Source organism: Petromyzon marinus, chromosome 18, assembly GCF_048934315.1.
Source record: "Petromyzon marinus isolate PM22_M1 ecotype Great Lakes invasive population chromosome 18, UKy_Petmar_22M1.pri1.0, whole genome shotgun sequence".
Lineage (NCBI taxonomy): Eukaryota > Metazoa > Chordata > Hyperoartia > Petromyzontiformes > Petromyzontidae > Petromyzon > Petromyzon marinus.
In genome coordinates this window covers 2,531,148-2,550,840 of record NC_133684.1, presented here as the reverse complement: position 1 = coordinate 2,550,840, position 19,693 = coordinate 2,531,148, and the positions used below count along the sequence as shown (strand labels likewise).

Genomic DNA, 19,693 nt, shown 5'->3' with positions numbered 1-19,693 from the left:
TTTAGTAGTGGTGTTTGGTTCACTAAACAAAAGTTAACCAAAGTGACGTTCAGATTCGTGTTTAACACTGTTGCATCTTTACCCGGAGGTGCCCGTATGTGAGGACGTCTCAGTAGGTCCTGCGTTCATAGTGGAATGGGGAAGGTCAATGTGCATGGATGACACCACCATGGCGTCCCTCAAACGTCTGCCCCGGTCCAGAAGCACTGCAGCAGAGCACAGAACAAGGATGAGCTTACTAGGGCTAACTGAACAAAGAGTGATTTGGTCATAGGCATAAATTAATTATCAGTGTATACTTATTGTTGTTACCAGAGATAAGATCTGCTGTGTTCTGGGTCCCGCCAAACTCTTCCGCCTGTTGATCCTGGTTGTAACCAGGTTGTTGATTGGCTACGGTTGAAGAAGGCTGCTCTTTGTTGGGTGACAAGAGCAGACCACTGTGCGACACTTGCTCCAAGTTGAAAGCGTCATTTCCCGTGGTGCCTGTGTGTCCACTCTGGAAGTACAGGTGGTCCTTTCCTCTGCAAACGACATGATGATGTGCGAAAAGTTATATTATTAGTGTTACAGTAAAAAAAAACTGGATTCAACTCCACTTTACACGACGATTTAAGTATTGTATTATAAGCTAAAGCATTACACATAATGATCACCATAAGCCATGTTATATTCACTGCTGCATAAAAGCCTCCCCTTGCCTCCCTATACGGTCCTTAGTACCAGGATGCTTCGCATTTTTGCGATGAGATGATCTTATCACTCTTGTCTCTGCAACGGTTGGCCTCCTGGGCCTGTTCCCTGCTTTGACTGTCATTCTCACACCAGTCTCCTCCATAAGTCGTCATCCCATCTACCGATGCGTCCAACCAAAATGCACTTACATTCCTTAAGAATGAATACATCTCTAGTTTGTGTTTGTTCCTTGATCCATGCGTTTGTCTGAAATGCCAAGCATGGGTATCATGAGGGGAACGATTTAAAAAAAATCAATCCATCGTTGCATGGCTAAATATTACTGTCAGGCAAAGAGTGGCCCATTCTCTGATGACTACACTCAATGCGTTTACCTGGGGGTGTTTGGCAGGCTGCTTCCTGCGGACTCATGTCCACTGCTCGACTGCAATGAGAGCCTACGGGTGGATGGATCCATCTCCACGCTTGCTAAGCCGCCCTCCAAAGAGGCGTGGACCAAGGACAGCGGAGCAGGCGCGTCCCCATGGTGGCCATTCACATTCATGTCCGTCGTGGGCACCGAGTTGCTGCCGTCGGATGTGTCCACCAGGGCCTCCAGAGTCATAGAGACCTGCATGGTGACAAGTGTTGCAAAACAAAAGCTGCATCACATGATTTTGTCCATTAAAGCCCTTTGGCAATACATTGCGAAGTAACAGCTTTCCCATGCCATGTGCTATGTGGGGGTTATTTGATGATACTCTGCCACGCTGGTCAGTGCAGGTGGGTGAAGGTAAAAAAAACAGATACCTGTAGCTCTCCGAGCTTATGCGACGTGGAGGAGAGGATGGGGAAGGAGCCAGAGATTGGCTGCGTCGCCGACAGCCGGGAGATGTGATTGATGTGCACGCGCCCGACAGGAAGGTGCTCCAGCTTGGCAAGCACTTCCAGTACCAGAGTTCCCATGTCTGGCAAAGCCCACAGGTAGCAGGAGGAAAGTGGTTCAACAGTCAGCATTCCAATAGACCAATAGCATTTTCACTGTTTCCATTTATCCTTAAAAGAGCTGTTGTTCTAGTGGCAACATCATTTTCAACCATTGCCACTTCACAGCCAATAATTGATAAAAGTGACAATTTCACGTAACTTATTTATTTATTTTTGGAGCCGTTTCACATATACTGCAGGTGACAGGGCATAAATTTGTACCAAGAAGGCAATAACAATGCAACACACCCAACCACCCTGCCTCCTAAAATTAACCAAATTTCCATTATTTTGCAACACAATTCAATTGTTTTCTTGTTGTAATGGCTAAATTTGTATTTCCGCTAATCTGAAAAACACAAATATGTTTTTCCATCCGAGGTAGAAGTGGCAGGTGAACCATCTGGTCTAGGATTACATTGGAAAATGTATTACATTGTACATTTTGGATGACATAATTTTGACTAGAGGCATCACAGTCATCATGTGCAATTATTGAAATGTGGCTTTAGATTATTTTTTTATTGTATTGCATAATAATAGACAAATCTGTGTGGGAAACTGTCCTGGCCAAATCAGGCCCTCTGCTAGCATCTGACCACACGACTCTCACCTGACAGGTAGGAAGAGAACTGCTTTGGTCCGCAGCACACGGAAAAGCGGGCGAAACTCTGCGGCGAACGGGTGCCCCCAGCCAAGTGGGGTCTGAAGATGGTGCCGCCTGAACCCTCCCCCCACCAGCGCAAACGCACAAGCGGAGCGTGGACCGTGGAAACCCGAGGACCCGCTCCACCTGCCGACCACACCAGGGCACCCACCCTGATCCGCAAGAAACATCGTGGCTGCCCTTCCACCAGCGGAGGCAGGCTGGTCGCCGGGGTCACCTCGCTGGGCACTGTGGCATGGTTGGTGGGGGGGAATACACACACTGTGCATGTTGGAAGTCTGTTGAAAGTGTTGTGAAAAGTTTGTCACTGGTTGAAACGCATCAATTTCCCAGCTTGTGAATCGTCCCCAAAGCCCTGCTTTGCAAACCACAACGGTGTGGGCAGAATTACACAAAGCTGTAACCACGCGACCTTACGGGTGGAGTGGTGGTGCAGTGGTTTGCACACCGCGTGATTAACCCCTTCATACAATTACTTCACAAAGTTACCCGAATGCGATTCCCAGCCATTCGCATTGACCAGCATGGTGAAGTATGTTCAAGCAACCCCCGTGACCGACACGGTGTGAGGAAGCCATCATCCACCTCCGATTAGCGTGGTTGGCTACGTACGGTGCGAAAGAAGTCTAACATACATACATCCAGCAATAGATTGACAAATGGCCATGAAAAATTACTGCACGACCTAGAAATGCTCATGACACACACTGCTATAACGTGTAGCCTACGTGATGTCTACAGAACGGTGCACTCATCTACCTGAAAAAAAAGTTGACGGAAAAAAATAAAACACGTTAAGACTCGTACACACAGCAGATTTCTGGCGAATGACAGAAGCAATGTTTAAGACGAGCGTTGATTAAGCGCAGACACAATGGAAATACACTACACTGCAATAAAATACAGCACACATTGCGTGCCATCATCATGTGTTGCGAGCGCCACGGACAGCGATCACTGGCGGGACGGCGATCGCCAACAACCGCCAGAGTCGCCTCAGCGTCTGGGACGTAACTCGGTGCCGCGGTACCGAGCGAACACACACGGCCAACTCGACCTTACACTTCTTCGTCTTGCGCCTCTTCGTCTTCATGCTCGAACAACAATGAGAATAAACAATTAAGGCGCTGAGGAGGGGGGGTTAGACAAGCTTGCCTCAACACACGCACGGCGAAAACGCGTTCACATTTCCCACTGCACACGCGCGCGCGCAGCCGCCGTTGTTGACGGTGACCACGTTGGGTCGGCGACTCGCCAACCAATCGCGCGCGCCGTCGCCGCAGAGCCCCGGCCAATGGGAGGGCTCGCACGCGTCGCACCCACGCCTATGCATTGTAGGGATTTTAAAGGTTGTTTCGCGCCCGGCGTTCGCGCGCGCCGCTTTCTCCTCCTCGTTTCGTAGTTGGCTGAGGGAGATGCAGAGCAGCAACAACAACAATAACAACTATAGCTTTTAATTTAAAGCTTTCGTGACTGCAGGGATTCATATTCTTGGTTCTTTCGGTAAAGTCACAGTAGAAGTGAAACAATAAAATAATAAAAATATATATAAAACAATAACATTATCACGACGTTTCGACTGCAACACAAGCAATCATCATCAGGTGTGAAAACCACAGCAAGAAAATTTGAAAAAAGTGGCGTGTGTTTTTTTTACGTTAGCACCACGGAGAGCGATTTGGCAGTTTGTTCAGATGGACGAGTCCATCTATGTTCGGAAAAGAGGAGGGGGGAGACGAAAATAATGGATGCGGTCTGAAAGCCACCGTAAGCCGTTGATTTTTTCACACCTGATGATGACTGTTTGTGTTACAGTCGAAACGTCGTGAGAATTTTATTGTTTTCTATATATTATTATTTTATTGTTTCCCTTCAACGTGACTTTACCGAAAGAACCAAGAATACGTGATTAATTAATTAAGACCCGAAATGGTTTATCAAATCATTCCAATGATTGCTAAGCCAGAATCCATCTTCTCGGTTGAAATTGTCTCTGTGTTTGTATATGTGGATAGCCTCATGAACTAATCTCTCATGGTAGCCAGATGGCTTGCAAAGAACCTCTGTCTTGGAGACCTTTATCTTGCCGGGTATAGAAGCTACTGTATTAGCTTATTTTGCTGAAGCAAACCTGGCCACAAATAATAGCTGAACAAATATTATCGTACGTGCTTTAAATTACAGTAAAGTTATTATTAGCTTTGTTTACCCCAATAATAATAAGGCTTTTGTGTTTTTTGTTTAAGATTATTAAACACTGACAACGTTTAATCATTCACGAATCCGCAGCTGGTTAATCCTTCAAACAGCTTTAACAACGCCCACCGCCAACCATTACATTTCCCAGCACGTACAAACGCGCCCATCAACGCTCGGTCGCGATTGGTCGACGGCGCGGGAGCCGCGCACCAATCGGCGCCCCCGCCGCCGCCGAAGCGCGCTGGGAAATGTGAAGAGGAGTGTACAGTGCGCGGTGGTAGGTACAGTGTGCGTGTTAGGTGAAGATGTCATCCCTGCAGAAGAAGGTGCAGCTGAGCCGCCTCCCGCCCAGACCTCACGTCCCCGGCAGCTCCTCCTCCTCGGCCGCCTCCAAGAGGTCGCTTTGCACGGGGCGCGCAACTAAAAGGAAGCGATTCAACGATAACAACAACATATACTGTACACGCGATTGTTCCAGGGGGATTGTGGCGACGCACGGGTTGTTGACGCTTTGTTAATGCGAAAGGGGAGTCGCAGAGTTGTCGTCGTGCCACCGTAAAGGCATATCGCACCGACGTGGTGTTTGTACGTGAATTTCCGTAGCGTGCAATTTGCACGAGAGCGCCATGATGATATGGGGCGTTGTGGGCGAAACTTAAAAAGTGTGCCTTCGAGCGTTGAACTCGTCGTGTGCGACGGCCCGGCAACACACTCTGCAAGACGAAGAGAGATTTTGTTTCCCTGGGTTCCGTCTTAACGTTTGGTAGACATCGCAAGGCATCCTCCACGAGACGCGCTCGCGACCCCTCACTCGCGCCTTGTGTCCGTGCGTGATAATCGGTGATTTTATCAAGCAAATGGTGCCGACTTTTTATACACTCGTACCGTACTGTAATAACATAGGCATTTTAAGACGTAGGCTTTCGCGACCAATTTCATCCGTAGTATAGGGGTTTTTTTTGGTAAATTTACGCGACCCCAAAAAAACTGTATTATGAGCATAGCCATTCCTATTCTTGGTTCTTTCGGTAAAGTCACGTCGAAGGGAAACAATAAAATAATTAAAAAATAAAACAATGAAATTCTCACGACGTTTCGACTGCAACACAAGCAATCATCAGGTGTGAAAACCACAGCAAGAAAATGTGAAAAAAGTAGCGGTTATCTTGCTGTGGTTTTCACACCTGATGATGATTGCTTGTGTTGCAGTCGAAACGTCGTGGAATCTTTATTGTTTTATATTTCTTATTATTTTATTGTTTCCCTTCTACATGACTTTACCGAAAGAACCAAGAATATGAATCCCTGCAGTCACGAAAGCTTTAAATCAAAATATAGCCATTCCTCGCAAGTTGCCGGTCTCGCCCCCTCCGCCAGTAAACCTCACCGCCACCCGCTGACCACTCGTGCAATAACCACATCACAATTTGCAGTTGTAGACCTGGAAAGTATACTGCATGCAGATGTAATTTAAAGTACAATACAACGTCGTATGTTTACAATATCCAGCCCTTTTTATAACCACTGCTGGATGAAGGACTCCCACGCCTTGCGGGTCGTGGGGTCAATTTACCTTACCTCGTACGTTCAAGATGATGGCATGCATTTCAGCCATTCTGAGATTGGGTCGGTTGATAATGGTTTGGTTGGTCACCTAGACATTGGAAGTCCCCGAATCACTCTTCCATGCTAGAGCCATCGCGATGATGAATGATGGGAGACATGCGTGAGATTCCCACGTCTTGAGCCGCAAGACAAAAACCTGGATGAACAGCACGTTTTCAGTTTAACACGTAGTAGGCTTTCGCGACAAATATATCCATAATAAATGTTTTTTTTTGGGTTAGATCGCGTACATATTTAAATGTGTCGTTAGACCCGCCGCCACCACCCGACACAGCCAATTAGTAAGATGTCATCACATCTACCCCTCTATTTAAGGAACAAAACAGGAGGATTTATCCTCAAATCTGACTGTCGCCTAATGAAGCGAGTTGTAATTACTGGCAAAACGTCGTACTCAGATTGTTAATGTTGTGGCTTGGCTCTCCAACACTACCGGTGGGCTGCACTAGTAACAAATTGACATGTTCTGTTTACGTGACAAACCTTACCAATTGTGGCTGTGTCGGGTGGTGGCGGGTTTAACGACACATTTACGCGATCTAACCCCAAAAAAACCTGTATTATGGAGCACGTTTTTACTCGCATGCCTGTAGGAGGCAGTATGGACATAATTGTTTTTCGTGACGTTTGACAGTGCAGTTTTATGACTTGTGTGATGTTTGAGAGTTCTGTTTGCAAGGGTTTTCTCCGAAAACAGAATTGTCCCAACTTGACACGCAAAGCCCATTAACCTATCCTCTGACAAGCAGGGCACGTGCTACACAAAAAAACAGGGCAGGACAATATACGGGCACGGTGTGTTGTGTGTCATTTCAGCCATGGGTTCGGCCGCAGAAGAGACTTTACCCCGGTGTCATGGAACCTCTACTTCGAATCCATGGATGATGTGGAGGTGGGGGAAGGAGATGATAAGGGAATATCCTTTTAATTTGCAAATTAATTAAGCCACCGACGCTTGATATTAGTTTTACATTAATTTTGCTCACGATTATTTAAATGCTTTGTAAGTCTTCTAACTGAAACATAACCAAACAAAAAAAACATTTAATTCTTGATGTCCTCAGCTGCCACTTCTGCCAGTTGGGGACGTTATTCACCAATCTGATAAAAAAAAATTGATGCAGATGCATTATCCATAACAATGTCACCCTTTTATGGCTCCATACACTTGTATCACAATGTGTCTAATGGTTTTATGTAAGACACTCTTTACAAGAAAGATATTGTACACCAGTGGCTTTATTAGAATTCCAGTACTATAATTGAAACAACCTAATTGTATATTTTCTGTCAAAAGAGAGTGAAACAGGAACCTTTTGCTTTCAGGTTAATAGAGAGGAGCTGCATAAACATGCTAACTATGTGTGCACGTTGTTCACCTGCTTTTCCTGACCATGCCAAACACCTTCCGAGTATACCGAAGTGGATCAGAGGGCCCTGTGCTCTTACTCTTGCACGGAGGGGGACACTCAGCACTCTCCTGGGCTGTTTTTACGGTATTACATGTTCAAGCATGACACATCACGATATTTAGATAATATCTTGTACTACTAACCCTATAACTACAACTAGACATGTAAAAATGTATTGTTGATAAGCAATTCTTATGCTCACAATATAAGCATGTAATAGTACGTCTCAAACATTGTATGCTCATGAACCTTTTGGCGAATAGCATTTACAAGACAACATAAGAGATAGGCAATTCAAACTAGACAAATATAATGGTTTCTTGAGTTCAATCATGACCGTGACTCAAAGTAATTCGTTTTTTCGCCAAAGGGGGTGAATTGTTACATGCCTATTGACTACATATGAATGTTTGTTATTATTATTACAGAGTAAAGCAAATGTTGGTCTCCTGTAAGTGCATTTAGCTGTTGCATTTGTCACCACCAGGCAGCTATTAGCAGCAACATTGAGTGCCGTGTGGTGGCTGTCGACCTTCGTGGACACGGTGAGAGCCGAAAACCGCTTTCGTCACCTTTTTAGTTTCGAAATTAGCTTCTTGAAAGCATTATGAAGGATCGTATATTGTGCCTTTCGACAAAATAACACTCAGTTTTCCTAACAACATCTAGTACAGAATTCACATTCTTCCAACAATGTTCTAGTTTCAAGTGCGAATCAAAGACGATTTGATGATGAACACATTCGGTGTGTGTGTGTGTGTTTGACAGGGGACACACACGTGAGCAATCCTGAGGACTTGTCAGCAGAAACGATGGCCAAGTAAGTCGTGAGCAATACTGAGCTATACATTCCACTTATTTTTACCTATCCACAAGACAAGATTATATTAAAATATATACATTTGACCTGGCACTGATTTGTTAAAATATGGGTAAGCTACCTGTAATTAAACCAGGTTCTGAAGTGTGATGGGTTTATGGTTTCAGCCTGGTTACGAATTAATGCACATGAAGTATTAACTTAATTTGCCCAAAAAATGAATTGCATGTTAGGGCAGTAAAAAAAAGGTTCTTCTCTCTTGCGCATTCCCTCATTATGCTATCACTCGGACATTAGTCTTGACCACCAACCATCGTACCTTCAAGCAACATGTCCTGGTCAAGCCGACTTTTCTTAACAGTCAATATACTTGACTTAAAGCTTTCGTGACTGCAGGAATTCATGCTAATAAATACATTTTATTATTTTTCTATCTACGTGACTTAACCGAAAGACCCAAAGAGTCGTCAATATACTGTGTGTAACTTTATGGATTTTCTCTAATCCATATGTTCCTCTGTTTCTCATTGCAATTGTATGCAGGGTCTCCATGCATATTTCCACAATATTCAGTTTTTGTTCCATTTTATTTTGTCAATGCCCATGTGTCTGATCCATATTATAGTACTGCAATATACGCTTACTGAAGTGAACGGCTTATCGTGAATACAGATGATGCTTACGATGAGCGTGACGTGCCGACCCGCGTGCGTTCATGCTTGCAGGGATGTGGGTGCCGTGGTGGAGGCCCTGTACGGGGAGAATCCCCTCCCCGTTATCATGGTTGGGCACAGTATGGGCGGAGCCATCGCCGTCCACGCGGCCACGGCCAATGTCATCCCCACGCTTGTCGGCCTCATCGTCATTGACGTAGTGGAAGGTGGCCGCCAAACACATTGAGATCTTCTTTAATAAGGAGTTTCGCCATCAGAAAAATCTGTGCCATGCTTCCTTTGTAAGTGGTTTTGCTACGTGATTCGTGTTGGGATGCTCGTGGATACAACAACTTTGGTGGCTTTTGGAATCTCTCATATTTGCATGTGTTTGTTCCCATCTCCCAAAGATCTTGACTAAAAATCTAAAGTTTAACATACTCTGAAATATTGCTATTCCTCCATGCGCAATCATCATCAACATTTGTTAAAACATAATATCGCATATCTGCTGTCGGCACAGCTAGCAGACACTACCCAAAGGTGTCTTTGAGTTGATGACCCACCATCTTAAAGGACCAGACGTTGAGAGCCTTGTGGTGTCCTCTGCTGTCAAACAGGAACGGCGATGGATGCCTTAAACAGCATGCAAAACTTTCTGCGCGGTCGACCAAAGACATTCAAGTCTGTTGAGAATGCCATTGAGTGGAGGTAAATACTCAATTTGTGCATTAACAAAAAAAACCTCAAGATATCAAATTGGGTGACCGGTGTTATTATTGAACGAACAAGAGCAACCTGATTTTGGCAACAACTATAGTTAAACTGTAACCGAAAGTTACATGTAAACGATGTGAACAGAGGAAGAAAGTTATTTAATGGTGGCAGCCACAATATAGTTGAAAGTAGCTGCGTCTATGAACTATGTGTTTCCGAATTGTACGTAAAATATTCTCACCTATTACAATCTTAAAATAAATATAAGTAGGACTACGCAATGCTATAGAAACTATAAATGCATCTTAACTGTTTAGCAATGATGAGACTAGAATATAGCTCATTGAAAACAACTATAATTGACAAATTCTGAAATTAGAACTCAAATGATGCTTTCATTAAGGACTAGAATTAAATCGTTGCACAGCATAGAATAAGAACTCGCATTCATTATTATGGAACTGGATTAACACTGCGTGCCATTGATTTTTCACACTGCTCACCCAAAGTAATCCGAATTAGCCTTGGTGTTGTATTGATGTGATGCTGATTATAATGCTTGTGCTGCTGTATGCAGTGTCAAGAGTGGCCAAATCAGGAACCTGGAGTCTGCGCGAGTCTCTATGGGTGGGCAGGTGAAAAGGTAATGGCTGTCTCCCTTTGTGTTAAATTCAGCTCTGCTCGCTACACACACAACATTCGCTGCCAGTCCAACTCGGGAATTCCATACTTTTAGGCTCCTTAAAACACTTATCAGCAATTTTGATGAAATTGTGTTTCACTGTACATTATCATAGTTTGAGTACCAGATATAAAATGTTTCAATTAACATTTAGATTTTATAAACATTGTTTATTGTTAGCATCATGTTACATGTAGTTTATCAAGAAAAGGGAGGGCTTTTTTTTTACTGGGAGCTGTTTCTTCACATCGTCAGAGATTTTACGACTTGTGGGGTTCTTCATAAGCATGAGTCTTTTTTTACATTATGCTGAATGGTAGTGCCTTAAGTGGTTATTGCAGTGACGTTAACTCATTACATACACAAATAGTGTGCTTAAAACTTGATATTAATCGATGCATTGCTCCACCCTTACTTTTTACCAACTTGCTCATGTTGTTTGCTCACAGATGCGAGAGTGGGAACTCGAGTCCATCCAAAGGAAATGGTTCGTTCTGCGAAGGCATTCAAGAGGAGGATGAGGAAGGAGACAAGGAAGAGTCCAATCACACCACACAGCCAGCATCACCACCACAGGTTGGCATTAAATTAAAATGATGTAATTACACTCTGCCAAACAGTTATCTTAAATAAACCATTCAACTGTAAGGTCGCTTTTGGAGAAAAAATAGTCAATTTCTCACCCATGGAACGAATTCCCTCTACTATATTTGTTGATGAAATATGTTTTAATTAGAATATTAGTTCACTAAAGTGGAAAGTATCATTACAGTAGAAATATTTATATTCAGCTCTCGTACAGGATGTGTGCAGAATAGATGCTGTCACATTGATTTGCTTCAATTCCATGACGTGCTTTTGCTGTCTTGAACATCTTTTTGCACGTCTTAACCTTTTGATTTTGGCCTGCACGCAATTTAATGGCTGATTGGATTTGTCATCAAATGCAAAGAGTACTTCAAATTACAATATATATTGGCCTCAGCATTTAAATATAGTCACTTTGCAAAGTAAAAAAACAGTTTTTTTGCATTTCATGTTTTGAGACAGTCTTGCTGAAAGGTAAGATTTTCATCAGTAAATATTGTGAAATACCTTCAATGGCAAACTAGCCTAACCACTCACCTCAAAGCAGTGGGGAAATATGATCTCCGTCGGTAACCAAACCCCAGCCCCTGAAAAACAACGGTGACAGCCGTCCATTACAACGGCAAGTTCACAAAAGAGCCCCACTTGACATCACCTATTCTGGCTGGCAGGTAAAAAAAAATAAGGCCAACCTGGAATTCAAAGGGCATAACCTTCAACCGGAGTTTGAACTTTAAAAGTCATGTGGAAAAGACGTGTGAAAAGGTCAAAACCAGGATCAGCTTCGTACAACATGGGGGGCCAGCACCAGGACGCTCTGTGCAGCAGCACCGGTGCTGATATTTTACTTGGCGACTGAATTCTGTGGCTTCAGCTTGGTCCAGCAGGACCCGCACCAAAGCTCTAAAAATGTTGAAGCCAAAACCGCTCGATTGACTGCCAGTTTTGTTCCCACATACCTCCTCCCGAATATCTTAAGAGACCCGCAACCATCTTGCCCGTACGCCCGCATCGTCGCCAACCTGAACCTACTGATTCAAAAGGACCTTCGGAACCTCCCAGTGTCAGCGGCTCCTGAAGCCATCCACTGGCTCGGCAATGTCGATGTAAACATTAACATTGCCGATCAACCCCCCACTATACGAAACAAGAAGAACATCCAACCTTTGTTTTAAAATGTATGCAACGTTAAGTCAACTTTGCCATATCGTTAAACTCAAAGAATGTTCAATACGTTTATTGTTTTGGTATAAGATGCATGTTGAGTTGTGTTTTGTGGATTTGTTTATTTTAAACACACCCAGGCTTATTAGAACGATACATTGCAATCATCGCCCCCTTTTGGCAGAATCATTCCCCAGGTTATTCTTGCAACTGAGACTATCCTGGTATCTTTTGAGTTCTTGCCCGGTTAACCAAACTAACTTGAGAGCTGAACTTCAGACCGGCAGATGACACCGTGTTTAACCTGTTAATGAAACGTGTGCGTGCGCAGTCAGAGGAGGGCCCCCTGTACACGTGGCGAATTGACCTCTCGACCACGGAGCGCTTCTGGGAAGGCTGGTTCCGGGGCCTCTCCATGCTCTTCCTTTCCTGCCCGGTGCCCAAGATGCTTCTGTTGGCCGGTGCTCCTCCCATTCCAAACTCGACAACAATCACTTAGCACAGAGGTGCAACAACCCTGGTCCTGTGGATAACTTTATTTATAGATCATTTAAAAAATTCTCACTGCTGAAATGGCCCATACCAATGAAAAATGTCTAATAAAGCAAATTATTCGTTAAATTCACGGTTTTGGTTCAGTAATTGAGAGCTGAGTTGGAATGAAAACTATATGACACCATGACTTCTGAGGACCAGAATTGTGTATCTCTGACTTGTATTTATTGAAAAGGCTGCTTGTACATAAATTCACAAATGTTATGATAATTTATTATCGTGTTGTATTGATATTCGAGTGTAACTACCAGCATCTTTAATTGGAAATGTTATTTCAGATTTTTTTTATTCTGCCAATGCATTTATATTTGCGACCTCTCTACTCAAGTGCAGGTGTTGACCGCTTGGATAAAGACTTAACTATTGGGCAAATGCAAGGTAAGCACTTCATTACATACAAAATATAAACCATGAAATTATTACGCAACCCAGCTTAATACTAATTATTAACTTTTAAGTTTTTGTTTTTAATGTGCATGCATAAGGTCATGGCATTGTCTTTTGTTCATATCTACCTATACTTTCCTTGCCCTCTCACGATAGGTTTACATCCCTCTTATTGCGAACGTGATATCATAAAGAGCAACTCAAACTCTCAAGTTGTCTCTGACACATCTGTAACAGCACTCTCCGAAAAAAATAACTTCAATGTGAGCTTGATCTGAGGATATTCAGTTAACACATAATACAGTAGTCCCTCGGTTAACAGTGACATTGGTTAACGGCTGTTCGGTTAACCTTACGCCTCCTATAGTACACCATGGTTTCGACTAACGTTAACATTTGTATTAATCGGCATGTTTACGTTATGCACGCGCGTGCCAATTTCGGCCAATCAGAGCGCTCGTAAGTGGAACGGATTAACGCTTTTAACATGTAATTCCTATATTCCATTAACAGTTATTTCGGCTAACAGTTTTTGTGGAACGGATTAGAAAACGTGAACCGAGGGACTACTGTACAGCAACTTTACCTATCGTTTCCATCCATTGCCGGGTTAGAACCTTGTATTTTGTGTGTCTGCGATGGCCTCACTGCTGTTACGTGCGCTGCCCTTTTTGACCCCCACTGTTCACGCAGGCAAGTTTCAGATGCAGGTGCTGCCGCAGTGTGGGCACGCAGTGCACGAGGACGCTCCGGACAAAGTGGGCAGAGTTTTCTTTTCCTCCATTCACTTTGTTTTCATATCGTACTCAATTCAACACATTCGTCAATAGCATCGCCCTTAAAAATGGGCAAAGTGTATAATAAAAGAGACGTTTTAGCCGTTGGCCCTTCTTCATAGTACATAATGTGTAATTGTCAAGAACGTTACAGGCAGTTTCATATTGACGATTGTGTTGAGTTTTTTTTTTTCCGTTAATTGTGCACCACTGCAAACGCAGCCGTACCATTAAATAATTTGTTCATATTATTAGGTAAATAGCAAAGAATGATTTTTTAACGAGTTATTTTTTATATCCACCTCTTTATTTTCTTTTTCCCCCCCTTCCAGGTTGCTGATGCAATTTCAACGTTTATGCTCCGTCACCGTGTCGTGGAATCCAAGGGAGATTTTAAAGTGTAAGAACGAGCTGCAATAGCTGCTGCCTCTATATCATGAGTTATTATTTTATCATTGCTTTTGTCAACCTCTTGAATGAGCGTGTCATGTTCACCCCTCATTGTCAGATGAATAAAGACATTTTCCTAATACTGGGTCTCCTCTACTTAGGAACATTCGATTTACAAACTTTCAGAGATATGAACAAACCTGCCCATATGTCCAGTTGCCTGTTCGGACCGAGATTTGTAAGTTCAACCGCTGTGCAATAGATGGCGGTGGTGGCATCTACATCTGCAGAACATGAAGAACCAGTGGCATCTCCACCGACAGGAGCTTATACAGTTTTTAAATCCATTCCCCATGTTTTTTGTACATGGCATACAACATGTTTGGAATCGATAGGAATAAAGTTGGACTTATGAACAAATCGACTTACGAACAGATCTCTGGAACCTGACTTGTTCGTAAGTAGAGGAGTCGGTATGGGGTCATGTCCAAAATTCTACCATCACGTTTGTGCGCGTTTTTTTTGTTCTATCTCGCTTATATAGTTACGTTCGCTAAGTGCAGCATTAGAATATTATTTGCTTAAACTGCGTTTTCCATTCTCACAGGCATGGTTCAATGCATGTACTATATGTGTAAGAATAGATTTTATTTGTTGAATCAATGTTTGTAGACTTATTACGTCAACTCCGGTGAAGGTAGGTGCTCGCCTCAAACATAAAATTAATGGAAAATTTCTGACTACACCCATTGCACAGCAGCAGTTTTTTTATAAGGCTGCACCGAAATGGAATACATCATTTCGAGTAGATTGATGAATTCTGGTTCGATGATACCTTGCATCCAATCAGACCCAGAATCTGATCGCATGGTTCTGTTCTCAGATCGAACTTACTCCCACACGCTTATATGCCTTACTGTAAAAAAGTAACAAGAAAAGTCGTGCCCATAAAATTATTGCTAGTTTATTGTAATGTATGTAACATTAACTTCTAATAAAGAAAAGTTTTACTAAGTACGTGTAAAAGAGGAAAAGTTGTTGTGCCCCATTGTGGCTTAATTGTCAGATGTTATGGTGAGTGGCTTATTCATGGTTCTTTCGGTAAAGTCACGTAGAAGGGAAACAAAATAATAAAAATATAAAACAAAATTCTCACGACGTTTCGACTGCAACACAAGCAATGTTAATATGCATGACATTTCTCACTGAGTCCTTGTAACAGGGGAATATAAATCCCTACATTTAAATTAATCTGGAAAGCCTGGTGCTGTTTATCTGATGTACAATAACCGGGCCTATGGCACTGCCATATTCAAAATGGTACAACGGATGGATGTGCACCGTTGGGGCTGTTCTGTGTGCGGAGGTGGAATGAGCTCACGGCGGTTTACCAGAACGATCGGTCAACTCTCGCCACAACCTGGCAAGCGACCGTCGCCCACGAACAAGCGTGCTTCGCCTGTCAATGCATGCGGTGGCGTCATCGCGCATACCTGTGCCGTCTCAAAGCAAAGTATTGAACGAATGCAGTTTTAGGTGGTGGTCAACGATGCGTCATGTCCTGCGCCAGACAGAAATCGGGCGTAAAAAGTTGGGAAAAATTTGATACGATTCCAAAACCGTTCCACGGAAATGTGTTCAAAGGGATGTTCTACTTTGATCTATGAGAGGCTAACTGCTTAAATCTTTGTAAACGTTTGTGTTTTTTTGGTAAATGCATTTCGCAAGAGGGACGCATTTTGTGTAAGGAATTTGTATGTACGTATATTTATCCACTACGTAACTCGCCAAAATGTGTTTCCGCCTATAACACTGTACCATTGTTGGTTGCAAATAAAGTTTACAAAAAATAGTGAGAAAATATTATTTGTAGACAAACACTACATTTTGGCAGAAAACTCCCCTTAAAGTAATTTTTGCTAAGCCTCAGCGGGCTTCCCACTAGTGTCTACATGATGTAGTTTTTCGTGGTTTTCACCAAAGGCACTGCAGTATATAAATTATGGTTTTAAGATTTTACAGACCCTTCTCAATGCACTTGGATGATGGCCTATAAACACATTTTCAGTCATGGGGGTTGAGACCACACACACCAAGTTGGTCCGTGCAGCTCTGCAAGCGGTGGGTCCTAGGACCAGTTGCGCCATCACTCCTCGCTGATAGCCACGGCTGGAAACGGAACTTGGGTCATGAACTGCTGCCACCACGTATCAATTTACATTGTATTGGCAACTGCTGGAATTCCCTTTTGACTTTTGTGGATAAAATGGTTTACAATTAGTGTGATTTTTCTTGTTCGTTTTTTTACGTAGAGTTTTAAAGATATTGTAAGAGGTTTCATAACTTATTTGAAATTGGCATGATACTCCCAACAAGTCACAATGCAATCGTTAAAAAGGCATTGTGCTATTGCAAGCTTAGAATTAGTATGATATAAAGAGGACCACTTGAATTCGAGAACATACCCTGGTTAAATACTTAATTTGAACTTTTAATAAAATTAAGTTGAGTTGGGCAGAATGCATTGTTAGAAGGAATAATGCGGTAATTGAGAACAACAATGGATTGACAGCCAAAGCAGGGAACACACACGAGTACATCCACTGTGGAGACAGCGACATCAGCTGGCGCGCATGTGCTCGGTGTCTTCTTACATCGCAGGGCCGTGAGAGGTGGCGATAGCTTCGGGAGGCCTTCATCCAGCAGCAGAGTGATCGTGACTGTGGATGTGTTATCTTGCAGATTTTTACCGGGGTGCTGAAGCATGCGCTGCACCTTGTGCACCGGGATTGTGTCGGGTCACCGCATCGGTTCGAGTAACTTGACTTGGTGTCGTGGCGGACGGCCTTCGCATGCAGTTCTCTTCAGTCGTGTCGCTCGCCTTGCTGTCACGCGCACTACCACTGCAACTCCCCCCCCCCCCGCCTGTGTTTGTAGCTTCGTGTAAAAAAAACACACATGATCGAAGTTTAAAACTCTCGGTCATTTTTTGCTCAAGTCGTTTAGGTTCATTTTAGGTCGATGCTTGAGTGGTGCATACCTTTATTTTAGCACTTTGGAATGCAAGGATTGGTGGATCACAGATTTGTAAAATTCATAGGTTGTGAGGTGACCAAGACAGTGGGTTCATGCTGTACCTGTTTTCCAGACATTTGAGCATTATGCCCTCCTGTGCAGGTTTTATCCAGGTGATCCAATTTCCCTCCGCACAACGCATGACCCGCCTCAAAGAGGGTAATTGACACTTGGTGAGGCAATCCTCGTTAAATGACGAATACGTTACTTCTTTGGTGTAAATGTTATTTATTTGTGTAATCTCTTCGCCTGCTGCTAGATCTGAATGTATTGTCTCCGTGTTGTAGAAAAAGGAGCAGTGTTCTAATTGCAAGCACCAAATCACATTTGTTTTGTTCTTAATATTGTATAAAGGTACCGCTTAGTGCTAAGTACTGTCGAAGGAACATCGCTGCACGTGAACTCAACTTATCAACCCACCTCGTGTTTTCATCCGAGCATAGTTTTTTTTGCGTATTGGAACATGTCAAGAAACAGGCCGTGGCAAAATTTGACATGCAAGGAGGGACATTTGTACACCAGCCAGGGCATTAGGGTGCACATCCGTGCAGAGGCATCTGTCCCACTTCTGAACACCAAAGCACTTCTAGCATAAGTGCACGTCGGAAAATAGTGACGGCTTGTAAGAAGAGCAAAACGTTAACAACGGGGCATTAAGTCACAAGCAGAGGCAGGAACACAAAGGACACTTATGGGCGTTTGTGGAGGGCGTTTGTCGAGATGAAGCGCTTCTAGGCTCAAGGGCATGCAGCCATCCCTCATTAACGGTCTTCATTTCAAGCATTCCTGCACAGTAGATCTATTATCTGCTTGTTGAGAGTGTTGGTAAAATGGGTGTCACATTTCAACAGCCGTTAGCCTCGCATGTCAGGCGTTCTATTTTTTCGCGGTAAGTTTAATCACTTATGTAACACAACCGTTTGTTAAGCATACCTTTTTATACATCGCCATAGTGTGTAGCTCCGATCACTTTACAGATGTTCTGCACGCGTTCCTAGGATTTTTTTAAAACGTAGGCGTACGCTGACACTGCCATACGCGCGAATAGGTTTTTTTTCGGTTGCAGCTGCTGTAACATTCTTCCGCGTGTTTTTCTTGGATACATTGCCTTGTCGCCTTCTGGTCAAGAATGAAATCAAGAATAGGGAAGTCAGGAACCGTGCCTGCCTTTCCTTGGCAAGGTGTTTGTTTTCTGTATTGCCGCTGCCTTTGTCAGCGCAAGGATGTTTAGTCGACAGAGGCTGCCTGCAGAAAAACCTGGGAACGAAAATCTTTGTAAGGAATCCGTGAGCTGCGGTGACTTTTCTCAGCAATGTTTACGTGTTAAGCAATCTGAAAGATGCAGTAACGCGTTTGTTGTATAACAACGTTTTTGTTCGATTTAAAGCTTTCGTGACTGCAGGGATTCACCTTGGTTCTTTCGGTAAAGTCACGTAGAATGGAAATAAAATAATAAAAATAAAACAATAAAATTCTCACGACGTTTCGGCCACAACACAAGTAGCCTTCTTCAGGTGGAGAAACAGGACTGTCCAGAAGACAGCGCTTGAGTGAACACTGCCAAGCATGGACCGCGTCTTTTAAGCTGTGTGGGCGGAAAATACAAATGGCTTAAATGTGTTTTTTTAAGCCATTTGTAAACGTTTTGTTTGCGTAGCGAAGCCTCTGTGTGGTAATTGGCTGCAAATTGGGCTGCGGAGTAACGAGCAAGTCCTAAGATGGTTTAAGAAAATAAGTGTACGTGCCAACTTGTGCGCATTGTTACAAATTTGAAAATAAAGCCACATTTAAGCCATTTGTATTGTCCTTGTTGCGTGTGTGTTATAAGTAAACGGAGCGTTCCATTGGGTGGAATACGGTACAACAATTATCGCTGTTCATTAACGCTGTTAAAGATGCTTGCGTTGATCCGATTTGTATTAAGATTGAGCTCTCGATGTGAGCGCACGCTTTTCATGTGATGCAGATAGCATTAATTGCTTCGCGCGTTACGTGGTACGTGTTTAACAATCATCGGGCGCGTGCAGCGTGGAACGAGTTGATTTGTGTTTGAATGGAGAGTACATCGGTCAACGCGGGAGGGGGGAGGGGATAAAACAACGTAGCGGAGTTGAGAATGGGTCGTGCGGACTAAAGTTTGCGAAACACCTACTCTACAAATCAATGAGGAGCGGACGAAGCCAAGATCCACGACATCACAGGCGTCACCCCGACCCTCATGCATCCAACCATTCAGGGGTCCTGCTCGCGTTGTAAATCTAATCAAGATCAAGAGTCTCATTATATTATCGGCATCAGCGACAGGCAAGCGTCCAGTCCG

At 43.4% G+C, this 19,693-nt stretch overlaps 2 protein-coding genes across 6 annotated transcripts in view; one reads left to right on the top strand and one right to left on the bottom strand.

The window, feature by feature from the left end:
- The window catches only part of C2CD3 (C2 domain containing 3 centriole elongation regulator), a 50,759-nt gene extending 47,177 nt beyond the window's left edge, over window positions 1-3,582 (bottom strand). For 3 of the 5 annotated variants that reach the window (XM_076067783.1, XM_032956473.2, XM_032956474.2), the window contains exons 1-6: window positions 3,392-3,572; window positions 2,276-2,557; window positions 1,486-1,643; window positions 1,071-1,306; window positions 313-524; window positions 83-206 (exon numbers count right to left, since the gene is read on the bottom strand). In XM_076067783.1, the coding sequence (XP_075923898.1) occupies window positions 83-206; window positions 313-524; window positions 1,071-1,306; window positions 1,486-1,643; window positions 2,276-2,557; window positions 3,392-3,422 (1,043 nt within the window). In that variant the 5' untranslated portion in view covers window positions 3,423-3,572. Of the gene's footprint in view, window positions 1-82; window positions 207-312; window positions 525-1,070; window positions 1,307-1,485; window positions 1,644-2,275; window positions 2,558-3,391 lie in introns of all 5 variants that reach the window. The other 2 variants (XM_076067784.1, XM_032956472.2) reach the window with 2 other exon arrangements.
- A 1,175-nt stretch (window positions 3,583-4,757) lies between these two features.
- On the top strand, window positions 4,758-19,168 carry PPME1 (protein phosphatase methylesterase 1). The gene is made up of 14 exons (XM_076067788.1): window positions 4,758-4,925; window positions 6,971-7,071; window positions 7,559-7,650; window positions 8,054-8,111; window positions 8,335-8,386; window positions 9,112-9,266; window positions 9,660-9,750; window positions 10,334-10,399; window positions 10,888-11,014; window positions 12,522-12,651; window positions 13,079-13,123; window positions 13,826-13,890; window positions 14,241-14,308; window positions 17,041-19,168. The coding sequence occupies exons 1-14, from the start codon at window positions 4,834-4,836 to the stop codon at window positions 17,057-17,059; spliced, it is 1,161 nt and encodes a 386-aa protein (XP_075923903.1). The 5' UTR covers window positions 4,758-4,833; the 3' UTR covers window positions 17,060-19,168.
- Window positions 19,169-19,693: the final 525 nt, after the last annotated feature.

What these genes read in the sequence shown, in the direction of transcription:
- PPME1 (XM_076067788.1), top strand. Translation starts at nt 4,834, where the DNA reads ATGTCATCCCTGCAGAAGAAGGTGCAGCTGAGCCGCCTCCCGCCCAGA. An exon ending in GAGAATGCCATTGAGTGGAG is followed by an intron (nt 9,751 to 10,333) that starts GTAAATACTCAA and finishes TGCTGTATGCAG; the next exon opens with TGTCAAGAGTGGCCAAATCA. An exon ending in CAAGATGCTTCTGTTGGCCG is followed by an intron (nt 12,652 to 13,078) that starts GTGCTCCTCCCA and finishes ACTCAAGTGCAG; the next exon opens with GTGTTGACCGCTTGGATAAA.